We start from the raw sequence: 21,433 nt of genomic DNA, 5'->3' as shown, positions 1-21,433 counted from the left end.
CTCCTCCAAGACTTAAGTTTCAATCCAGCAACTAACATTTTAATTGGTCTTGACGTAGAAAGCCTCTACACCAGCCTCCCGCACAAAGAAACCTTACAAATCTTCGAAGAGTTTCTCTTCGAAAACCCATGGATTTACCATACACCCCGGCACTTAGTTCTTGAATGTTGCCGGCTGGCATTAACAGAGAATTATTTTAAGTTCGACGACACGCTGTACCGTCAAGCACACGGAACAAGCATGGGAAGCACTTTCGCGCCGAGTGTAACGGGATTGTACGTCCACCATCTTGAGAGAGAGAAAATACTGAATACCACCAACCCTCATATCGACCATCTAAAACTCTGGAAACGTTACATCGATGTTATGGTAATCTGGGAGGGGAATGAAACTGAAGCCACAGATTTCATGAATTGGCTCAACCTTCGAGATCCCTTTCTGAAGTTTACTCACACTATGAGTAGGTCGGAGTTGATCTTTCTGGATCTAAACATCACAGCAAATCAAGGAAAACTCTCCACAACTACACACTTCAAACCGACAGCCAGAAATTGTTTATTGATCTACGACAGTTTTCATCCCCGGCAACTTAAAGATAACCTTCCTTTCGGTCAGTTCTTGCGACTGAGAAGAAACTGCACTGAAAAGGAAGACTACAATACCCAAGCCAAAGACCTTTCAGTGAAACTATTAGCACAACACTATCCAAAATATCTGATCTCGAAAGCGAAAAAAGAGGCCAGCCAACAACCACAGAGAAGCACTCTTGGAACCTAGACCCACAAATGCTACACAGGAGAACAGACCCATCTGCATAACAACCTACAACATTGCATCAGGCCAAGTGACAAAGATCGTCAAAAAACACTGGCGTACACTGAACAGTGGATATTTGGACATCCCATGGCCTATGTTAAGACACAGAAAAGGGAAGAATCTCCACAACTACCTGGTCCACACTCGGCCCAAGACCACCACCAAAAGGGATGGCCAAACAACCTTACACACACTACCCAGTGGACATTACCTGTGCAGTAATTGCAGTGTTTGCCACCTGACCACAGCCACTAAAAAGGTTTTTTTCAATAATGGTATGACCTGGGAAATTCTGAACTTCACTAACTGCAACACATCGGGAGTTGTGTACATGATTACCTGCACATGCAATCTACACTATGTAGGAATGACGATCAGGAAAGTGAGCACAAGGATTGTAGAACACCGGAGTAATATCAGGTGCAAGCGAGCCACTACAAAAATGACATCACACTTTATTGAGCAACAAGACACCCCCAACGACATCAAATGGGTGGTACTGGAACACATTAAAGGCTGTGACAACCTGGAAGACAGACTCCTCGAGAAGGAGCAACGCTGGGTTTTCAAATTACGCAGCGATAGACAAGGCCTGAACGATAACATTCCTTGGGGTCAGCTCCGCGGATCAGAATTTTCCAGCCTAGGAGCTGCCCACCCAGCTAACGCGCCTACACCAACAAAACCTTTACACTGGATCAATGAGAGTCTTATTCAGCCCGTTTACATAACTTTAGCCGTTGGAACCACCCCGCCTTTTTCCAACAAAACAGTGTTTGTCTATATGTTTTTTTAATGTTTGTCCTTTTTTGCTTTTAGGTACCCCCTTTTTTTCCCACCAATCTAAGTTGAGAAAAAGAACCACTTTCCTATATCTTCCATTAGGTTTCTAAACAAATACATTCATTCCTCTAATATACAATTTTTTTCCCCTCATTTTTGTAGTATTGAATTTTCTCAAGGCGGAAGTATACACCTCCAACAGAGAGCTTTGATGAGCCAAAAGGCGGCGGCCATCTTGTGAAGGTTCCCGCTCTAGTCTTCCAAGTATGACTAGGCAGAAACACTTCCTCAAATACAGAACCCGCCCCGAGACTCGTCAATATGCGGTCTTGAGGGACACACTAGGCAAGCAAGCCAGAGAGGATTTCTCCGACAGGTAAGTTACCTTTATCCCCCCCACAGGAACCGGGCAGCCTGCGGAAGCCCCTTGAGCCTCCCGGTTCCTCCCAACCATCGAGGCGATTGACACCTCTTTCCCTCGCTTCTTTCTTCTTCTAGCGCTCGATTCCTCCCTACCCCTCCAGCACCATGAGCCGCATTGTTGCCTGCTAAATAGTATGTTACAAATGTTGTTATTTGTGTCGTAACGTTTGTTAAATGTTGTCAGTTATGTTTGGTTAATGTATGTGATATTTTCACGAGCTCTGGCATTTTTTAATCAGCATGCCTTCATTCACGATCATTTATCAAGCACGCTCTCCGGTTTTCCGGAAATTTAAATGCAGTAACGCATTTTTTTTTAAAAGACCACATAAATACAGCGATATACATTCATGGCTCATGATTTGGTCCTACCTAGGTGCACGATGACAAGGCACACGATCAGTAGTACATCCGGCTACGCATTGTAAATAGTTGACGCATACATGCCTTCTTACTCGGTTTAACGGGGTAGAGCACAACGGGCACGGACCTTGCCTGACCAGCTCACTCGTATAAAATCCGTCAGTCATGTTTTTTGTCATGAAGGAACAGATTTTAAAGGCACATTTGCTATGACACCTTAATCTATGAGTGTGTGTCTTTTGATTATGCATGTCATTTAACACGCGCACTCAACTGTTACGTATTCACCGATTGTTAGTGCAATTTACCTACCCAACCAGGAGTAGGTTGTCCAACATAATAACCTGTGTTTTTCCTTTTACAGATATACAACGTTAAGATACCGTATGTATTAACGCGCATGCTTATTAGTTGCAGCACGAATCGTTAATTTTAATTTAGGTCACTTAAGGATAGGAAGGCATAGGAATGGGCCCTGTACCTGTCCTGAAGAAGAGCTGAGGGGAAGCTCGCAACATGTTGACACCCACTAGGGACATCTGACGCATTATAGCCAGACCCCCTAGGGACTCACCCCTTTTTAATATATCAACTAGGAGCAAGAATAAAAGTCATTTAGCCCACTAGTTAGATAATTCTTAACTCACTCCACTCCATACACAACACCACACCACACAGTCTCACGACAGTGCTCCTACGTATTTCCGCAAATCATAGCACGCCTCAACCCGCAGCGGGTTGAGATGGCCCCTATGATGAAGCATGTCACCGTGGGGAAACCCTGGTGAGTGAGGGGACTCAAGAAAGGACATTTTTCCTTCTTTTTCTCATTGATTTTAACCAACATTTGAGTGATCATTTGCTGCTAGGTTCTCTATCTGAGAGTTCAGATTTTTTTGATTACACATGATATAGGAGGGTGGACCTAGCTTTTTCCCTCTACCTCCCCCCTTTTTTTTGATCTTGTGAACCATTCAGCACCATAAAAGTGTGCTTGATTAGAGAATTGAACAATTAATAAACAGTGATTTTGAGATGATTTTATAATTAATTCCCTTATATTTCTAACAAAGATGTTATGAAAATGAGCCATGAAAACTTGGCATTTATTGCAGAGTGACTTGACAACACTAAATTGGTGCAAAACTTGCATGTTACATGTGAGAGGTCTGAAATGTTTAATGTAAATGTCTAATATTATATAGGTTCTGGATTTATGAAAACTATCTTATTCTAATGATTTTAAAAAATATGTTACATTTTACTACTTTCATAATGTAGTAGTAGGCCATAATCACGGTTGCACATTTTTGTGTATTAATCACTGAAAAACATTACAGAATGCTTATATATGATATATTTTAATGTATTTGTAATGCTTTTAACATAAATTTGGAGTTTTACACTAAATAGCGTGTTTTTCCATGCCATGATGCAATGAACTTTGATACATTTCAAATGTTGCTTATTTGTTCTGACCACACCACATTTTTTAAAACAAACCAGACCGTTTTCTTAATTCTTCTTTGTGTGGATGTCGTGAGAACCTAACCTTTGGATGACATTCATGGACAGCAACGTTGTTAAAGATTTTTTGTCGTCAAACCTGTAAGGATGCAATGTACTGTTGTTTCCAAATAATCGCATGGGGAAATAAGCTGGAGTATCAATTTGTACCTGCTAAACGGAAGGATGATCACATGGGGAATCACACCAGTATGGGCAGACGATGTCATGATTACAAATATGCACTATAAAGACTATTGGACTCAGGAGGACTCAGACAATTTTTTCTTAGATATTTCTTGCTATTCTTTGCACACATCTGTTTTGGCTTCCGGAGGACTCTTTTACGATGCTCTTGAGAACTGTGGCTGTTGCCACTGTTCCATCACTTTCTTCACTATTGCCTGCTTGCCGAACTATCTTGCCCTGGCCATTTCCGTATGCAAACGCATTGGTCTGCTGGAATATTTGGAGCTTTCTTGGTGAGAGTCCAGACTTGAACTTTCTGATTGGTGCCCCATTCCCCTTTGCCCATGGACTTTCCCCTAGCAGACTTTAACATGATTCCTGTGTCACTTTGAGAGAATTCTAATTGAACTATCCTTTTACTTTGAAACCATTCTTTGATTTAATTGGACTACGTTTGGATTTTTACTGTATGCTTTAGTATGCATGACAAATTTGCTAAAAATGTTACTTGTATCATTTTGAATTTCTAATACAATAACAAATGTATTTCAAAGATCTGTAAAGTCATTTATTTTTAAAAGTAATGTTCTTTATTTGAAACCTGTGCTTGGAAGCTGGCTACCAATTAAGGGTACTCAATGGGTAGGCCAGCAGTGGGTTAGCCTAGATTTTCACCCCTTACTACGACAAAGAAAGATCCGTCAGAGGATTAATGCCTCTGTGGTAAAATTAACAAGTAGATGAAGACTAGCAACCATATGGGCCCAGTCGTGTTTCGTCAATACTGACGTCCGGTATTATTCAGAGCACATCAGCGAGACCATCAAACTCATACTAGTGTGTGAACAGACTACATTTAGTCCTTTATTCGTTGTCTTTATATTTTTGTACCTTACAGGATTGACACTATGGTGACCGATACTAAAATTAACTCTCAATAGACAAAATTTATAGCGATACCCTACCGGGGCAGATTTTGTACAATAACCTGTTATTTATAGGGCATTCTCTTCTATCAATAAAGTTGCCATTTATCAGGTGAGGGAAGTACACTTCCAATATGATGGCATTTTGATTTCATAATGAAATAATCAAATGAAGAATGAATTTGGCTGAATAGTGTGGATACCTAATTTTCTCTGTCTGCTCAACCTCATCCTACTATTTGGGACGGTATGATATTTATGAATACAGTCCTTGTTAATTTGTCATCACAAAACACATATGTTTCTAACATTAAGGCTATCTCTTCTATCCCTTCTCTCTTCTACTTGTTTTTACAATCATTGTGGACTTATTAATTTTTGGGGTATTTCCAGAGTTGGGTGAAATTGTGTATATCTGATTTCTAGGCAAGCCAGTCTCTTAGAAGTAACAAGCAGTGTCAGTCACAAGTTAAGAGTGCGAAGAGTCTGAAAAATCTTAGAATGAGAGCAAGAGACACCAAAACCTGCTGCAGCAGTGCACACTTCTCTTTCAACCATGTGTATAACAAACAAAGGCAGATTGATGACCCTCAAGTGCAAAATATATGGGCTTCTCCTTTGTGCACACCATGTGTTTTGGCATGCACATTTATTTATTTATATAGCGCCAGAATCAACCCCCGATGGGGTATCTAAGCGCTGCGGACAGGTAACAGAAAAGCTGAGGGACTGGCACAAGATCAGAGACAGAAAAGAAAGATCTTACGGTGCTTCCGGAATTGGAGGTGGTCAGGGCATTGTCTCAAGTACAAGGGGAGCTGGTTCCAGTAAAGAGGACCAAGGTGGCAGAAAGCGTTGGTTACTTATTTTAAGTGAGACAGTTATTTGATAATTTTGTTTTATAATAGATCATGTATTTTTTTTACAATTTGTATGCCGAGAATTTACAATTGATTTTCTATCACGTATTATTTTTTCTGGATATACTTTAAATGTAACTTTAATTATATTCACTGAATAAACCTAATGATAAAAAGAAGATCACATGAAAGGCTTTTGGTAAACATTTTTGGCTCAGTTTTGTATTCACTTTGTGTTCTACTAGTGCTGTTGATTGACCCCTTCTGATAACAAGCATTGGCATAGCCAATAGGTCAAGCCTTTGGGACGTTATAAGTGTTTAGACAGAGCTATTGGCTTTGTTAACTTTTTTAATGTGTGTTGTAGAGCATTGTGAATGTTGGGCAGCATGTTGAAAATGTATAAGTTATAATTAAAAAAGTGTTATATCACCTTATATCTAACCGGAAAAAAAACAACATTATATACAACTGAAGTATTGTACTAAAACCAAAATTATTACAAAAAAATGTGTTCTAGTTTATTTGTCTATGCAATGTTGTCAATTTTTCCTTGCTTGTTGTAATTAATTTTTGTTATAGTTTTTATAGTTAGTTGTGGGAAATAAACAACGGGAGGGTGGATGTTGTGAAATAGTGTTTTAATTAGATAGGAGTAGTGGAGAGTTATTTGTGGAGAAATAATATATGTCAAATTTGTATGCCAAACTGAAATAGTGTGGAGTGATGCGGAGGTGGTTGTGAGTAGTGGCAATATGTGTACTGTGCAATGGGAGGAAAGGAAGCACGCACCACAGCTGTGCACTGTGCAGAGATGTGAAAGGTAGCACACACCAAAGCTGCGCAGAGGCATTATTTAGCAGCTGGTGCCAGCAAGCTTTTTCTGCGTGCAAGTGCTAATAATTAAGTGCCCATGTGCGCACCGGCAGACACAGGCTCAAAAGCCCCCAGCAAGGGCCTGCATTACGCCCCTGGATCAAGCGAGTCCGAAAAGCAATGTGTGGAAAGGAAGCACGCACCACTGCTGTGCACTGTGCAGAGATGTCAAAGGTAGCACGCACCACAGCTGTGCAGAGGTGTAAAAGGAAGCTCGCACCATAGTGCTGAAAAAACGCAAATGTTAAAAGGTGAAGTCAATTTTGAAGCTGTATACTGTGCAATGGGGGGGAAAAGGAAGCACCCACCAGAGCTGTGCACTGTAGAGACATAGCAAAGGTAGCACGCACCACAGCTGCGCAGAGGCATTATTTAGCAGCCGTTGTCCAGCAAGCACGCACAAAAAGCAATTGCTAATAATTAAGTGCCCATGTGAGCACCGGCAGACACCGTCTCAAATCAAGCCTCCAGCTGGGGCCTGGGTTACGCCCCTGGATCGAGCGAGCCCCAAGAGCCTGGACTACTACACACACACAAGCACACTCAAAGGAGCTGTAATACAAGGGACGCCTGGTACGCAGTTGCTGGTCTGTAGAGTGAAATGTGCTGGCTTTCTGAACTGTCCCCGTGTGCAGGCCTCCCACGGAAAACTCTATTTAACAATATTCCCAAAACAAAACATTTTAATGCTCCGTGTCCTTTATTTTGGATAGTAGGCCCCTTGTTGGATGTTTGGATGGATTTGGCATATCAATATAATCAGTGTAGCTGAAAACTAAAATAACGGCAGCAGCCTGGGCCTGTTAAGGGTATTAATGTACCTGCAGATTAACAGAGCCTAAACACTTACGTCTGTTGCACCAATCTCGGGGAGGAGACAGTGGGAGGGGAAGAGTGAAGGGGGCGGGTGAGGAGCCAGTGAAGGGAGAAAAATTGCAGCGATAAGAAACAATACACAGACTGTTTACTGTAGAGCCATCTGTTGGAAGTGTGGGAGGGGTGGTGGGTCTGCCTCCTGTTACCGTGGCGGTACTGGTGTGCTTCCTGTCTGGCCCGCACAGGGGCACAAATGTTGCTGCTGATGATTTAAAAACTAACAAATAGTGTAATAAAGGACAATAATGTCAATGCTATAGTTGCTAGGTATAATAAAAATTAATAATATTATTATACTATCACAGCAGCTTGTGGCGGGGGGGTTAGTCCTCGGCGGAGAGGACGCGCCTTGTAAGGAAAGCTGCAAAGTCCAGCACCTTAGTGCTTCTGTCAGGGCGCTTTATAAGCCAGTTTATGGCTGTCGGGTCTGTACCTTGGCCAGGGTGGAGGGGACGCGCCTTGTAAGAAAAGCTGCGAGGTCAGTGAGTTCACAAAAGCTAAGATTGGAAACCTGGGCATCTGTGTGTGAAAATTGTTTATTGAACAAAAAATGAGAGAACCACGTGGGTGTGATGGTGGGGACATGTGCTGTGGGGTGAAGGAAACATGCACCACAGCTGTGCAGTGGGGTGAAAGGAGGCACGCACCACAGCTGTGCAATAAGGTGAAAGGAAGCACGCACCACAGCTGTGCACTGGGGTGAAAGGAGGCACACACATCACATAGCTGCAATGTGCAGTGTTGTGAAAGAAAGCACGCGCCACTACTGTGCAGTGGGGTGAAAGGAAGCACTCGCTACAGCTGTGTACTGTGCAATGGGGGGAAAGGAAGCACGCACCACAGCTGTGCACTGTGCAGAGATGTCAAAGATAGCACAGCTACGCAGAGGTGTGAAAGGAAGAGCGCAACACAGTGCTGAAATAACGAGAATGTTAAAAGGTGTGGCCAATTATTAAGCTGTGTACTGTGCAATGGGGGTGAAAGGTAGCACACACTACAGCTGTACACTGTGCAGAGTTATAAAAGGTTGCACGCACCACAACTAAACGGAGGCATTATTTAGCAGCCGGTGCCAGCAAGCACGCACAAAAAGCAAGTGCTAATAATTAAGTGCTCATGTGTGCACCGGCACACACCGGCTCAAATTAAGCCCCCAGCAAGGGCTTACGTTACGCCCCTGGATCGAGCGCACACCAAAAGCAATGTGGGGAATGGAAACACGCACCACAGCTGTGCACTATGCAGAGATGTCAAAGATAGCATGCACCACAGCTGCGCAGAGGTGTGAAAGGAAGCGAGCACCACGGTGATGAAAAAACGCTAATGTGAAAGGGTACGGTCAATTTTTAAGATGGTACTGAAAAAGAGGCAACTATAGAGGCCAACTACAGAGCACAGCAAATGTCTGGACAATAACATACTAATACAAAGATAATGGTGCAGGAAGAGGGTGCTGACATAGATGAAATGCGAGTGCTGGAAAAGAAGTGCGCACTCTTGTGGAGGTGGAGTCTGTCCCTTGGCCGGGGTGGAGGGGATGCGCCTTGTAAGGAAAGCTGCAAGGTCTTGAAATGAAACATGATCCACAACAGATGGCATGCTGCACGCCGCTGCTCGTTCCCGATAGCTAAACGTTGTGGGAGTAAATGTTTTCAGAAAAGGTGGGACATGCACCTGCCTTTGGCTAATTGCGTGCTTTCATTTTTGAAGGCCACACGCAAAGGCCAATAGCATGTGTGGAAAATCGAACACCACACGCATGAGTTTGCAGAAAGTCGGAAGTGATTCCAAGAGGCCTTCTCCTAGAGCAGCACATGTGCTAGGCTCTACCTAAAAAGAAAGTGACAGCATATGGCTTCATCCTATAATGTTGGGACTATCATTTAACACCCCTGTCATTATGATAGCCTTGCTTGTATATAGTCCTACACTACTGTACATTTCAATGTAACATGTGCTGCACGCAAGTACCTCCCCAAATAGTATAAATAAGAATTATTCTCTCACAAGTCATTACAGGGAGTCAACACGTTAGAGAAGGTGTCCAGTCAGTTTTAGAATTTTTGGTGTTCTCAAACGCAAACAGCTTTTTCCTTCCCTATTCCTTTGGAAACACCATTACATCTTGATGATTATTTTAATGTTGGTGTTGATCTGTGCAAGTGCTGGCACACCTTCTAAGTCCCAGTGTCAGGAAGTGTAATTTTGAGTCAGGGTATGCCTCTGGGTCTATAAATTTCGTTACCGAATACCACATTTTAGTGCCTTGGCCTAATTCATTGGGTTGTGGAACGATATAAGAATTAGAAAATAAAGTCTCACACATATCAGGGTTAGTGCCCTACTCAGGTCTTGTTTACATAATGAGTGGGTTTGCAGGAGGAATCTAATTGGCTACAGGTGGATAGTGATTCTAAATATATAAAGGGATTCAACGGTCATACAGATAGCCAGTAACAAAACAATTCTCCATCACAGAAACACTTGTCCTCACATTTAAATCACATTCCAGCAGCCCACAATCACACTGGAAATGCAGTATCCCACTGTCTCAGTCTCCTCACTCGAGGCTATTGATCTCAGGTGCTCAGCATTGGATGCTAGGGTTTTTCACACCTGACCTAGGAGTTGTGAAGGAATTTCAGAGGTCAAGTAAGCAAGCTTAGGTGGTTTGCAATCTGGTGTTCCATGTGGAAAAATCAACTGTCTAGGGGGGCATAGCTGTTTTCTGGACGAAAAGTGAGGCTTGGCACCTGGATGTGAGCTAGATAAGCAGCAAGGCCCAATGGGGCAGGGATCTGCCTGTGTCCTACAAAACCCAATAGAGTTTATATCTCGAAGGTTTGTGTTCCACTATTTATCATCCACTTAGTGCTGTGCAAAAATTTGGTGAATCTAGGATCTCAAAGCCTTCACTTCATCTGTAGCATCTGTCATAGGCTGCAGAGATGGTATGGAGCAAACGAATCTTGTGGAATCTCTCCATCGATGACTAAAAGCAGCCTAGTGCCGACCTACCCAAAGTCTGGTTCCACTGATGAACCATTTTCGGACTGCAGCTTCTTGGTAGGATCATCTCTCCCTTGCCGCTCTCAAAACTAAGCCCTATGACTAACAGCTCTCATCAAGCTCTTTAACAGAACTATCTGAAGTCTTTGAACTTTCTCTCATCATACAAACACTACAACTCAGCCACAAGTGATCCACCAGTTTAACAACTATTTTTAGTAAGAAACTCACAAGTACTATGACTAATGTCAATCTCAGCCAAGGGACAGTATTATGTCATTGCTCACTCTCTAAAGTAATGGTTTGTGCAGCCATAAGAACACACAATTAGGTATCCAAACATACTTCAGATTCATAGCAATGGGCCACATAACCACTGCTCCTTCAAAAGCCACTAAAAAGTTTGTAGTTTGAGGCTGCAGTAATAATTTGTGAAGTACAACATCTACATTTACACCACGGTTTTGGGAGGAAACAGAGGCAAAGAAAAATATACTTTTCAACAGACTTCGGGTGAGAAGCTACAAAAAAAATTAACACCTGCACAAATAGTTGAGCTTCAGCCACACACAAAGAATGAAAGAAAGTAAACCGGGTCTGGCTCTGCTAGGAGTTGGAGGGTGTTCAAGCATCTACGACTATGACAATATAAATGATGGTGTGACTGCCAGGAACAGGGTGTAGAAAGGGGCAATAGACAGGTGCTCAGTGGCTAAAGGAGAGCAATGAGGTAGAAGGGGCTGCCATGTGTCAACGCGGAAGGGTGGGTATACTCACCCAGAGCGTGTTGAAGTATTCAAGTGCACAGCATATGAGCGCCGCCGTGTTCGCTAAAAAAGTCCGTACGCCCAGGAAGGTGGCTGTGCAGTAGAGCAGATAGAGCAATGGCGCCCCTGCCGCCAAGGGCAGTAGCACACGCAACCTTCGTGTAACCTGTTCACCAGCTGCTTCCAGCGTGGAGTTGGCGAAGCTGAACGGCGCAAGGAGTGCAGCCAGCAGCACCGGGGCGTGCGCCTCCCGCAAGCCACCCAGCCATCGACGCCCCCCACGCGCCAGCGAGCGCTGGAAGGGGTGCAGGAAGGTGCCGCAGAGCACAGCCCAGAGCAGCGGCCGTAGGAAAGCCTCCAAGATGAAATACACCAGCACAGCGGCTCCGCAACAGATAGCCACGAAGATGAGCGCACCCGTATTGTAGAAAGCCTGCTTAATGTTCTTGTCAAACTTGAGCGGCGGGGCAGCCCAGGCTGCCTGTCCCAGAGGCAGCTCTGGTCGCTTAGGAGGGAACGTTCGGCTGGGGGTCCTGGGAGGGGAAGGGGGCCCTGGGCTGGAGCTGCCCGCCACTTCTGGCCGGCCCCCATCTTCAGCCATGTCTGCTTACACTGACAGCTCGTGAGTTTCACTGTGCCACTTGTTAGAGGATGGGCAGACACCAGCATGACAGAAGAACGAGCCGACTCTCCTACACATCCAGCAGCTCTTCGGCCATAGTGGAGTGATCAAACCCTACGGATTTTAAACTAAAACACTAAAGAATGAAACATTCTTAAGATATTTTTTAAAGAAACAGGACAAATTTGTTTTATTCTTTCACATACATTGTTTTTAATATTTAAGTCCCTCTTTTATTGTATTATTTTCTTTATAAAAATGTTGCAGTAATTGTTTCTGAGGTAAATTTGGCGAATAGTTTTTTTATATCATATCGAATTATAAGCGCAATTTTTATGTATTGACTCTTTTTTGGTATTCTTGAACACGATTTTAGACCATCTCAAGATGGCTACCCTATTTGTAACTGTCGTAAAGGATCAGCTGTTGTGCTCCAGCTCCAGGCGGACAAAATACATTCTCTGCCCCGGCGCTTGTGTTGTCTCTTCCCTTATGTGTTTAAGTCGAGCCTGGGCAGCGCAGGCCTTGCTCTGCGAGGAATGCTCTATAAAGGAGGGGGGACTTGAAGCTCCACCCACTCCCTGCCCATATTTTCAATGAGCTCCAGTTACTGTTTAGGTCGAGCCTAGAGCAGCGCATGCGCTGCAGCTCGACTTTTAGTAAGGGGCTTTTCAAAGTTCTACACTGTGGCCTAGAGCTTGCTTGCATGCATGTGCGCAGGCACGCACTTACGAGCAGAGGCGCCATATGGCTTTCCTCTCTGGTCATGGGTCATCAGCTTTCAAGATAGGAGAGCTTTCTTTCACATTCCTGAAGTCCATAGCTTCCTTGTTGCTCTTTGTTACTACAACTGTCCACAAGGTGGTGGTGTTCCCACGTTGTATATGGAAGCTACTTAACCCCTTCTGTGCCCGCCCCTTTCCCCGCCCTGTGCCGGCCGTTGAATTAGCGGGCGGGGTCTATGACGAGCTGGACTCGTCATGGGCACAGCGCCACCGCGGCCCATGACGAGTCCAGCTCGTCATGGGCACTGAACATAGAAGTTAATAGAGCATAGTGTTGCTTCCTGGCCAGTATTGTATCGACACGGCTGATGTTTGTATGTCACGACCGTTTAAAAAAACAAGCATTGGCATTGCCAATAGGTCTCGCTTTTGGGACCTTATAAGTATTTAGTTATGCAACTGCTGCATGGCTAAACACTTATAAGGTCCCAAAGGCAAGAACTATTGGCTATGCCCATGCTTGTTTTAGGTCTCGCCTACGCAGCGCGCATGCGTTGCATAGAAGGGCCTTTAGCCGTCGCTCTGCTAATTTTTTAAGCACACACTTGTGCTTGTGGCGGCATCCACCTTGCGGGAGCGATCAGCGGCGCGCATGCTAATTGGCTATGGTGCCATAAGCTGGATTGTGCTTGAAAACAGCTGCTGTCACACAAGCGCGCGCGCACCATGCAGCTCGATGTTGGTGGCTTGTTTATTCTTCCTTTTTCTCTCTCGTTCTTATTTCATTGTTTGCATTGTCTTATCTCCTTGCTTGGTTTTATCTATTACCTTATCTCTAGTTCTACTTATTTATTTTCTATTATTTGGTCTTTGTCTCTCTCGTTCCCTTTATTCCTTTGCCATTACTTTACTAAGTTCCATGTTTCTCGTTACCCTCCCTTACTTTTCTTTTTTCTTCGTTTTTAATTTTCTTTTCTCACTTTAATTACGATTATGTTCACCTTTCTTACATCACCATTTCCCTCTCTGTGTTTCCGATGTCAGTCTTCAGTTCTCTTTGTCTCTCTCTTCTTCCGTTCTCTCTTTTTGCAGCTTCTCTTTCTCGTTTCTTTCTTGCCTTTCTAGCTTCTCTTCGGGTCCCTTTTTTTCGACTCTTCTTTTTCCTTCGTCTTTAGGGTCCCGTTCCGTATTTTAGACACTTGTCTTTCCGTCACGCTCTTCTTTTCATCTAATCCTTCTTATCACTTTCTTTTCTATCTTTCTTCTATTTCTCCTCTCCTTTCCCTTGATTCTTTCTGTCTCTCTATTTCAGAATTGTTAACTTCTCCGCCTCTCTAGCCCTTCTCTCCTGTAGTATTTCACCTATTTTAATTCCACTCTTGCCTGTTTTCTGTGTGGAACATGTGCTGTCTACTTTCCCTCAGCTTTTTCTTGGGTATCTCTGCTTTCAGCGACCGCCCTCCCTTCATACTGTTCTACCTGTTCACTGATCCCTCCTCCTTCCTTAGCAGCTTCAGCCTGGAGAGAATGACTCACACCTGGCAGGGACTGTTCCACCACAGCTGAGGCTGACTAGCGTTCCAAGTCCCTGAAGAGAGCTGACCAGGAGACTCAGGACCCGAGGACCTGTGAGAGAGGACTGTCGTTAACCTTGAAATAAGTCTCAGCACACTAGTCACGCGCACTCATACAAAAAGAAACACGCCCACCCGCACACACGCCCGCAAGACCCTTTGCTCAGGTTCTCCTCAATTAACAATTAACTGTACGGTATAGAACGTGTGCTTCACTTGACATCAGCAGAGTTGTTAGTTTATTCAGATTTTATCTGTAGTAAAGCACAAGCATAACAGGGAATTTCCGGACAATAGGTAAAGTATTTACTCCCTTCTCATTTCAACGGTAGGATCATAAGTGGAGCCCAAGCCTACTTTCTTGAACAATTATACATCGCCGGACCAAAAGTGCTTAGAAAAAAGCACATCATCACGGAAACCTATTTGCTTTTGTAAAGCAGTCGTGCAGCCCAGGAGGTGCTCGCCCAGGCCCCTACCGGTACCCTTCATCAAGAACTGGCAAAAACAACGTGTGTGGCTTGCACTGTGTGAACTGCTCTATGGAGCGTTACCCAGGGAACACCGCCTTCAGCAGAAGGGATTTTGGGGTGTGTAGCATGTAGAACTGAGAGCCTCCAATGTGTACCCAAAGGAACTTGACTGCATCACCAACACCATAATGTTAAGTCAATGCCAAAGTGTAACCAACCATGACATGCCCCATCCCTGTGCTTATCACATTAGCACCTGGAAAGCTGTCTGCTGTAGCTAGATGCTGAAAAGTGAAAAATCTAGTTGTTTCAGGAACAGAAAAGTGCATTTGGAACAGTTTGTCTCCCTCAACACCCATTTTCAAAGTTATTTTATAGATCAAATTAGCCTATGTGATTTTTAGTTGTCATTTTGTTTGTCCTCCTTCCAGTTATCCACCACAATATCCTTGGTGCAACAACATTAAGTGTTGCATGGTTAAACACTTATAAGGTCCCAAAGGCGAGACCTATTGGCTATGCTAATGCTTGTTCTAAATGGTAGCTTCTGATTAGTTAACCCCTTCGGTGCTGATGACGGAGCGGTTCCGTCATAAGCCACAGGTGGCGTATGCTCATGACGGAACCGCTCCGTCATGGCACCCACCCTTCTGGGCATCTCTGGCACCCCCCCCATGGGTGTCCGATTTCGCCCTAACAAAGGGGGATGGCTGCGGAAGAGTTTCTGCTGCCACTCTGAGCCCCCCATGGGAAACCCATTACGTCAGCACGCCCAGCGCGCTGACGTCATCAGGAAGTCCCAGGCACTCTGGAATCCATTTGCTTCCAGGCGTCGGAAAAACAAGGTAGGTTTCCTTGTTCCTGTGGGGGTTTGCACAATGCATCGAGGCATCGGGAGAGAGTAAAGACATTTTCCGCTCCCCTGATGTCTCTTTGTAGGGCATTTTCTGCTTCACGATTGCACTCAGCGTCGTGATCGTGCAGCGGAAATGCCCCCACTAGCACCAGGGATTAATTTTGTTGAAATGGAAGCGACCCCTTGGGCAAGGGTCACTTCCAAAGGAGAGCATTTTTTTCTTGATGTTTTTCTGCCTCCCTGGGGGCAAATTGGCCCATCTTTTCAGCTGTTTTGCCCCCGGGGGAGGGGCAGACAACACCACTAGCCACCAGGGTTTGTTATAGGGCCATCAATATTTAGATGGAAGCGACCCCTTGGGCAAGGGTCGCTTCCAAAGGGGAGCATTTTTTTCTGGATGTCTTTCTGGGCCCCCTGGGGGCAGATCGGCCCTTTTTTTGGCCTTTTCTGTACCCGGCGGGGGGGGGGGGGGGGCAGAAAACCCGACTAGCCACCAGGGATTAACCAGGGATTCATTAATTTAAATGGAAACAACCCCTTGGATAAGGGTCGCTTCCAAAGGGGCTCAACATTTGTGCTGTTTTTTTTTTGCACCCCCGGTGACAGATCTGCCCGTTGTTTTGGCCTTTCTGCCCCCAATAGGCCCTAGGGATTGTGTTTTTAGAGCGTGGAAGCAACCCCTTGGGAAAGGTTCACTTCCAAAGGGGTTATAATTTGTGGGTGTTTTTCTGCCGGCCCCCCCCCACCCCAGTGGCAGTCAGCTTTTTTTGGGCCTTACTGCCCCTCGGGTATGGGGGGGCAGACAACCCAAGTAGACACCAGGGATTTTCTTTTATAGGTAATGGAAGTGACCCCTTGGCCAAAGGTCGCCTCCAAGGGGGTTAAATTATGTTTGTGTATTTTCAGCCCCCTACAGATCTGCCCCTTTTTTTGGACTTTCTGCCCTAGTTGGGAGGGGAAGGCAGAAAACCTTACTAGGCACCAGGGATCTATTTTTTGATGTTGCAAGGGGTGGCACATATCTGTCTGTTGTTTTCTGCCCCACCTGGGGGACAGAGTGGCTTGGTAGAAAACCCCACCTAATCCCCATTTTTCTCAGCTCTATTTGAAGGCCCATCTGGCAGATTGACCATTTGGGTGTGTTATAATTTTAATTGTATTTTTTTGTGTGAAATGTAATTGTAATTTTTTATTTCTTTGTTTTATTCTAGTTCAAGGCTTTTGCTCTTTAGACTGTTCCAGGTTGCGGTTTTGTTACTGGTGGTTCTGCAGCATGTGCAGTTGCATGTGTTTGGTAAGAGAATTTTTTTGTACTATTTACTCTAAATTCGTGTAATTTCCCTACATGAATGTGTTTTTTGCAAATGGTGTAATGATAGCAGTATGTTTGGCTTCTGTTTTTTGAGTGTCAAAATCTTTTTGCATTAGTGCTCGATGTGTACTTTGTTGTCTTATGAGTAATTGGTTTTGTTTTTTCTTTCTAGTGGGATATCGTTGCTTTTTACTGTGTCTCTGCAGAGTAGGTGCTGGTGAGTATAGCTATCTTTGGCAAGAGAGTTATATTGTTTTTGAGTATTAGGATCTTTGTGCTAAAGCCACACTTTGTTTATTACTTATTTTTCACAGTGTTGGTTGTTGTTGACTTGTTTGTGCAGTCTCCTTTCTTAGTTATGATAATGGCTAGCCGCAGGATTACTGCTCAGCATGTTGTTGGTTTGCTATTTGAGTCTTCCTCTGACCATGCTTCAGAGACTGACTTTGCATCTGAGGCAAAGGAGGGAGGGGAAGATTCAGGTAGTGAGTTTTCTGTCCACATGGAATCATCGGATGATGAAGCTACTCTCAGTGCGGATGAAGCTACTCTTAGTGCGGATGAAGTGCCTGTTTTAGAGGAGGACTTTGATGTGGCGATAGTGCAGCAAGTGGCATCTGGGCCGCAGCCTGGGGCTGCAAGGCTTCCATTTGGAAGTGATGATCTTTGGGTTGCCCCAGGGTGTAGAGTGAATACAGAAAGTTTTTTGCCAATAAATCTTTTTCAGTTCTAATTTGTATGCCGAACAGTTTTTGAGGGACAACAGTGCCAGCCTTAGGCCCCACTCTAGAGCTACCCGGTGGACTCCTACAAATCTGGAAGAGATGAAGAAGTTCTTGGGTTTAACTATTTTGATGGGCCTGCTAAGGAAGCCGTCAGTGTCTTCATATTGGTCTACTAGTCCCTTGATGGCAATGGCTATATTTCCGGCAGTCATGAGTCGTGATAGGTATTTGCTTCTGCTTCGGATGCTGCATTTTGTCAATAATGGTTTAGAGTAGGCACGAGATCACCCTGATTGTGACCGTCTTTTTAAGATTCGCCTGTCATTGATCACTTTGTTGATTGATTTTCTGAGATCTATGCTCCAGGGAAAGAAATAGCTGTGGATGAGTCTTTGGTCTTGTTCAAGGGCCTCTTGGTTTTTAGGCAATACATTCCTAGTAAGAGGGCATGCTATGGAATTAAGCTGCATATGCTGTGTGACAGTAGGACTGGATATGTTTCTAATTTCAGGGTGTACACCAGTAAGCAATCCAGGATTAACCCCCCTGGTTGTCCGTCCACTTTAGGAATGACTGAAAAAGTTGTGTGGGAAATTGGTAGAGGACTTTTTAACAAAGGCCACCATTTATATGTAGATAACTTCTACACTGGTGTGCAGTTGTTCAGGGAATTGGCCAAAGTGGGCACTGTTGCTTGTGGCACAATCCGCTCTAACCGTAAAGGTTTCCCAAAAGAACTTGTTTGTCAAAAGCTTCTGCGGGGACAATGCAGTGCGTTGCGAGGAACTTCAAGCTGTAAAGTTTACAGGCAGGAGAGATGTCTATATGCTGACTACCATCCATGATGAAAGCACTTCAACTGTGACTGTTTGGGTTCAGGTTGCTGAAGCGCGGAAACTTGTGTGCATTTTAGACTATAATAGGACATGGGTGGTGTTGATAGAGAAGATCAGAGGTTGGAACCTTACACTGCTCTACATAAGGCTTACATTTGGTATAAGAAGTTGGCTATCCATCTTTTACACTTGGCAACCTTGAATGTTTTTGTTGTATTCAAGGATTGTTGTCCTGAGTCAAAGATGACTTTTGCTAAGTTTCAGGAGTCTGTAATAGGCAGCCGTGTTGTAGTGGAACAGGCAAGTGTTCCTAGAGTTGGAGTGGTGGAGGATGTGGCTAGATTGAAAGATCGCCACTTTCCTGATCACATTCCTCCCACATCCTCAAAAGACTTTCCCAGTAGGAGATGTAGAGTCTGTTGGCGAAGAGGTACACGGTAGGAGACTCGTATGTACTGCCCAAAGTGTCCTTCTAACCCTGGGCTGTGTGTGCCTGCTTGTTTTAGAATGTACCACACGCAAAATAATTTTTGGGAGCATCCATGAGTGGTAAAGTGAACTGCCTCGTATCTATTGTTTTATATTTTTTGTTCAGTTTCAAGGTTTGCATTTGTGCAATGTATTTAGTTTCAGATTTTGTGTTAGTACATTTGTATCTATTTGCAATTTGTTTGTGTTTTCTTTTTTGTATAAAACAATCCTAAATGTAATGGCGGTGTGTGTAGGCTAGCACTTGGCTGGTGGTGTGCGTGGACTGGTCTTGGCTGGCGGTGTGCGTGGACTGGCGCTTGGCTGGCGGTGTGCGTGGATTGGCGCTTGGCTTGCGGTGTGGCTGGACTTGCTCTTGGCTGGCAGTGTGAGTGGGCTGATGCTTGGCTGGCGGTGTGCGTGGACTGGCGCTTGGCTGGCGGTGTGCGTGGACTGGCGCTTGGCTGGCGGTGTGGGTGGACTGGCACTTGGCTGGCGGTGTGGGTGGACTGGCGCTTGACTGGCGGTGTGTGAGTAGTGACTTGCTGCTGGTCACTACACACACTGCTAGCCAAACGCCACTCCACGCAATCCGTGAGCTGGTGTGGTTGCTGTGTCAGGAATGTGGGCGTGTGAAAGTGATGGGCCCTTGAATGGTGCTGTCTGCTGGTGTGAGTGTTGTAATGTGGTGGGCTGGCGGTGTGAATGGTTTTGTATGTGTCACACGTATGAAAGGTGTATGAATGGCCTGTAAAGAGGTTTGTGCCTTGTTGTGGCTTTACAGCTCACGAGCTGTGAGTCAATGGTTCAGTTTCTCGTCCTTTCAATTAACAGTGCTTTTCATTTTTGAGAAATCTCTGGTTAATACAACTGTATATACTGAACCATCACTCACCCTCGTGCCAAATCCAACCGGTATGTATGTGTGCTTGAGGAATAGGTGGTTGTGCAGAAATATTTGTCTTTTCTGTTTTTGTCAAGCAGGGTGTACCTTGTCCCTTTTTGTGAATGTTGTAATGTGTTGGTTTTGTGCCTGGTGGTGTGAATGGTCTTGTGTATATCACGTATGAAATGTGTGTGAATGGCCTGTAAAGTGGTTGGTGCCTTGTCCTGGCTTTACAGCTCACGAGCTGCGAGTCACTGGTTCATTTTTTTGTCCTTTCAATTATTGACAGTGTATTTCATTTTTGTGAGGTATCATTTTACTCGGGAGACTCAGGGGAACGATGTGGGGTAGGACATTTGTGCCGCCATGGTGATTCCACACAAATGTAAAAAATTTGTTTTTTTCAGCTAAATTTGAGGTTTGCATGGCATTCTGGGTAGGAAAGCGTTGGGGGATCCAGGCAAACCATACCTCATTGGACTCCCCCAGGTGTCTAGTTTTCAGAAATGTTTGGGTTTGGTACTTTCCCAAGATGGCCGCCGGGGCCAAAACCCCAGGTGCCCCCCACCCCCAACCAGGTAGTTCTGTTATAGGTAATTTTGAAGTCTCCACAGTACGATTTGGGCCATTTCCTGTTGCTGCCACTATGCCTACCCACACAAGTGAGGTACAATTTTTATCGGGAGACCTGGGGGAACGCTGGGTGGGAGGACATTTGTGGATCCACGTAGATTCCAGAACTTTTCCACACAAACATTTGAGAAAAAAGTGATTTTTTCAGCAAAATTTGAGGTTCGCAGGGGATTCTGGGTAGGAGAATGTTGGGGGACCCATGTAAGCCATACCTCGCTGGACTCCCCCGGCTGTCTAGTTTCCATAAATGTGTGGGTTTGGTAGGTTTCCCTTGATGGCCACCGAGCCCCGGGCCAAAAACTCATGGGACCCCCCTTGCATAAACCAGGTTGGTTTGTGATAGGTAATTTTGATGTCACCTCAAAAGGTTTTGGGTCCTTCCCTGCCGCGGGTATTTGGCCCACCCATGCAGGTGAGGTACCATTTTTCTCGAAAGACTTTGGGGAACATGAGGTGGGTGGAATTTTGTGGATCCACGCGGATTCCAGAACTTTCTACCACAGAAATGTGAGGAAAATGTGTTTTTTGACAATGTTTTAGGTTTGCAAGGGATTCTGGGAAATAGAACCTGGTGAGAGCCAGTCAAGTCACCCCATCCTGGATTTCCCTGGGTGTCTAGTTTTCAAAAATGTATAGGTCGGCTGGGTTTCCCTAGGTGCTGGCAGAGCTAGGGTTAAAAAACTACAGCTAGGCACTTGGCAAATAAAGGGTCATTTGTTCACTGTGAAAATGTGGTGTGTCCACGTTGGGTTTTGCTCCGTTTCCTAACGAGGGCACTAGGCCTACCCACACGAGTGAAGTACCATTTTTCCCAGAAGACTTTGGGGAATGCGGGGTGGGTGGAATTATGTGGATCCACGCAGATTCCAGAACTTTCCACCACAGAAATGTGAGAAAATGTGTTTTTTTGGACAATTTTTAGGTTTGCA

The 21,433-nt window shown here is 44.7% G+C and overlaps 1 protein-coding gene across 1 annotated transcript in view; it reads right to left on the bottom strand.

The window, feature by feature from the left end:
• TMEM245 (transmembrane protein 245) overlaps window positions 1–12,101 on the bottom strand; it is a 648,028-nt gene extending 635,927 nt beyond the window's left edge. Inside the window, exon 1 of the mRNA XM_085606845.1 lies at window positions 11,405–12,101. Coding sequence (XP_085462971.1) covers window positions 11,405–11,995 — 591 coding nt within the window. The 5' untranslated portion in view covers window positions 11,996–12,101. The remainder of the gene's footprint in view (window positions 1–11,404) is intronic.
• Window positions 12,102–21,433: the final 9,332 nt, after the last annotated feature.

The sequence above is a fragment of the Triturus cristatus genome, chromosome 5_2, assembly GCF_964204655.1.
Source record: "Triturus cristatus chromosome 5_2, aTriCri1.1, whole genome shotgun sequence".
Lineage (NCBI taxonomy): Eukaryota > Metazoa > Chordata > Amphibia > Caudata > Salamandridae > Triturus > Triturus cristatus.
Note: the sequence above shows the minus strand (reverse complement) of the source record. Positions and strands in the feature narration are given on the sequence as shown.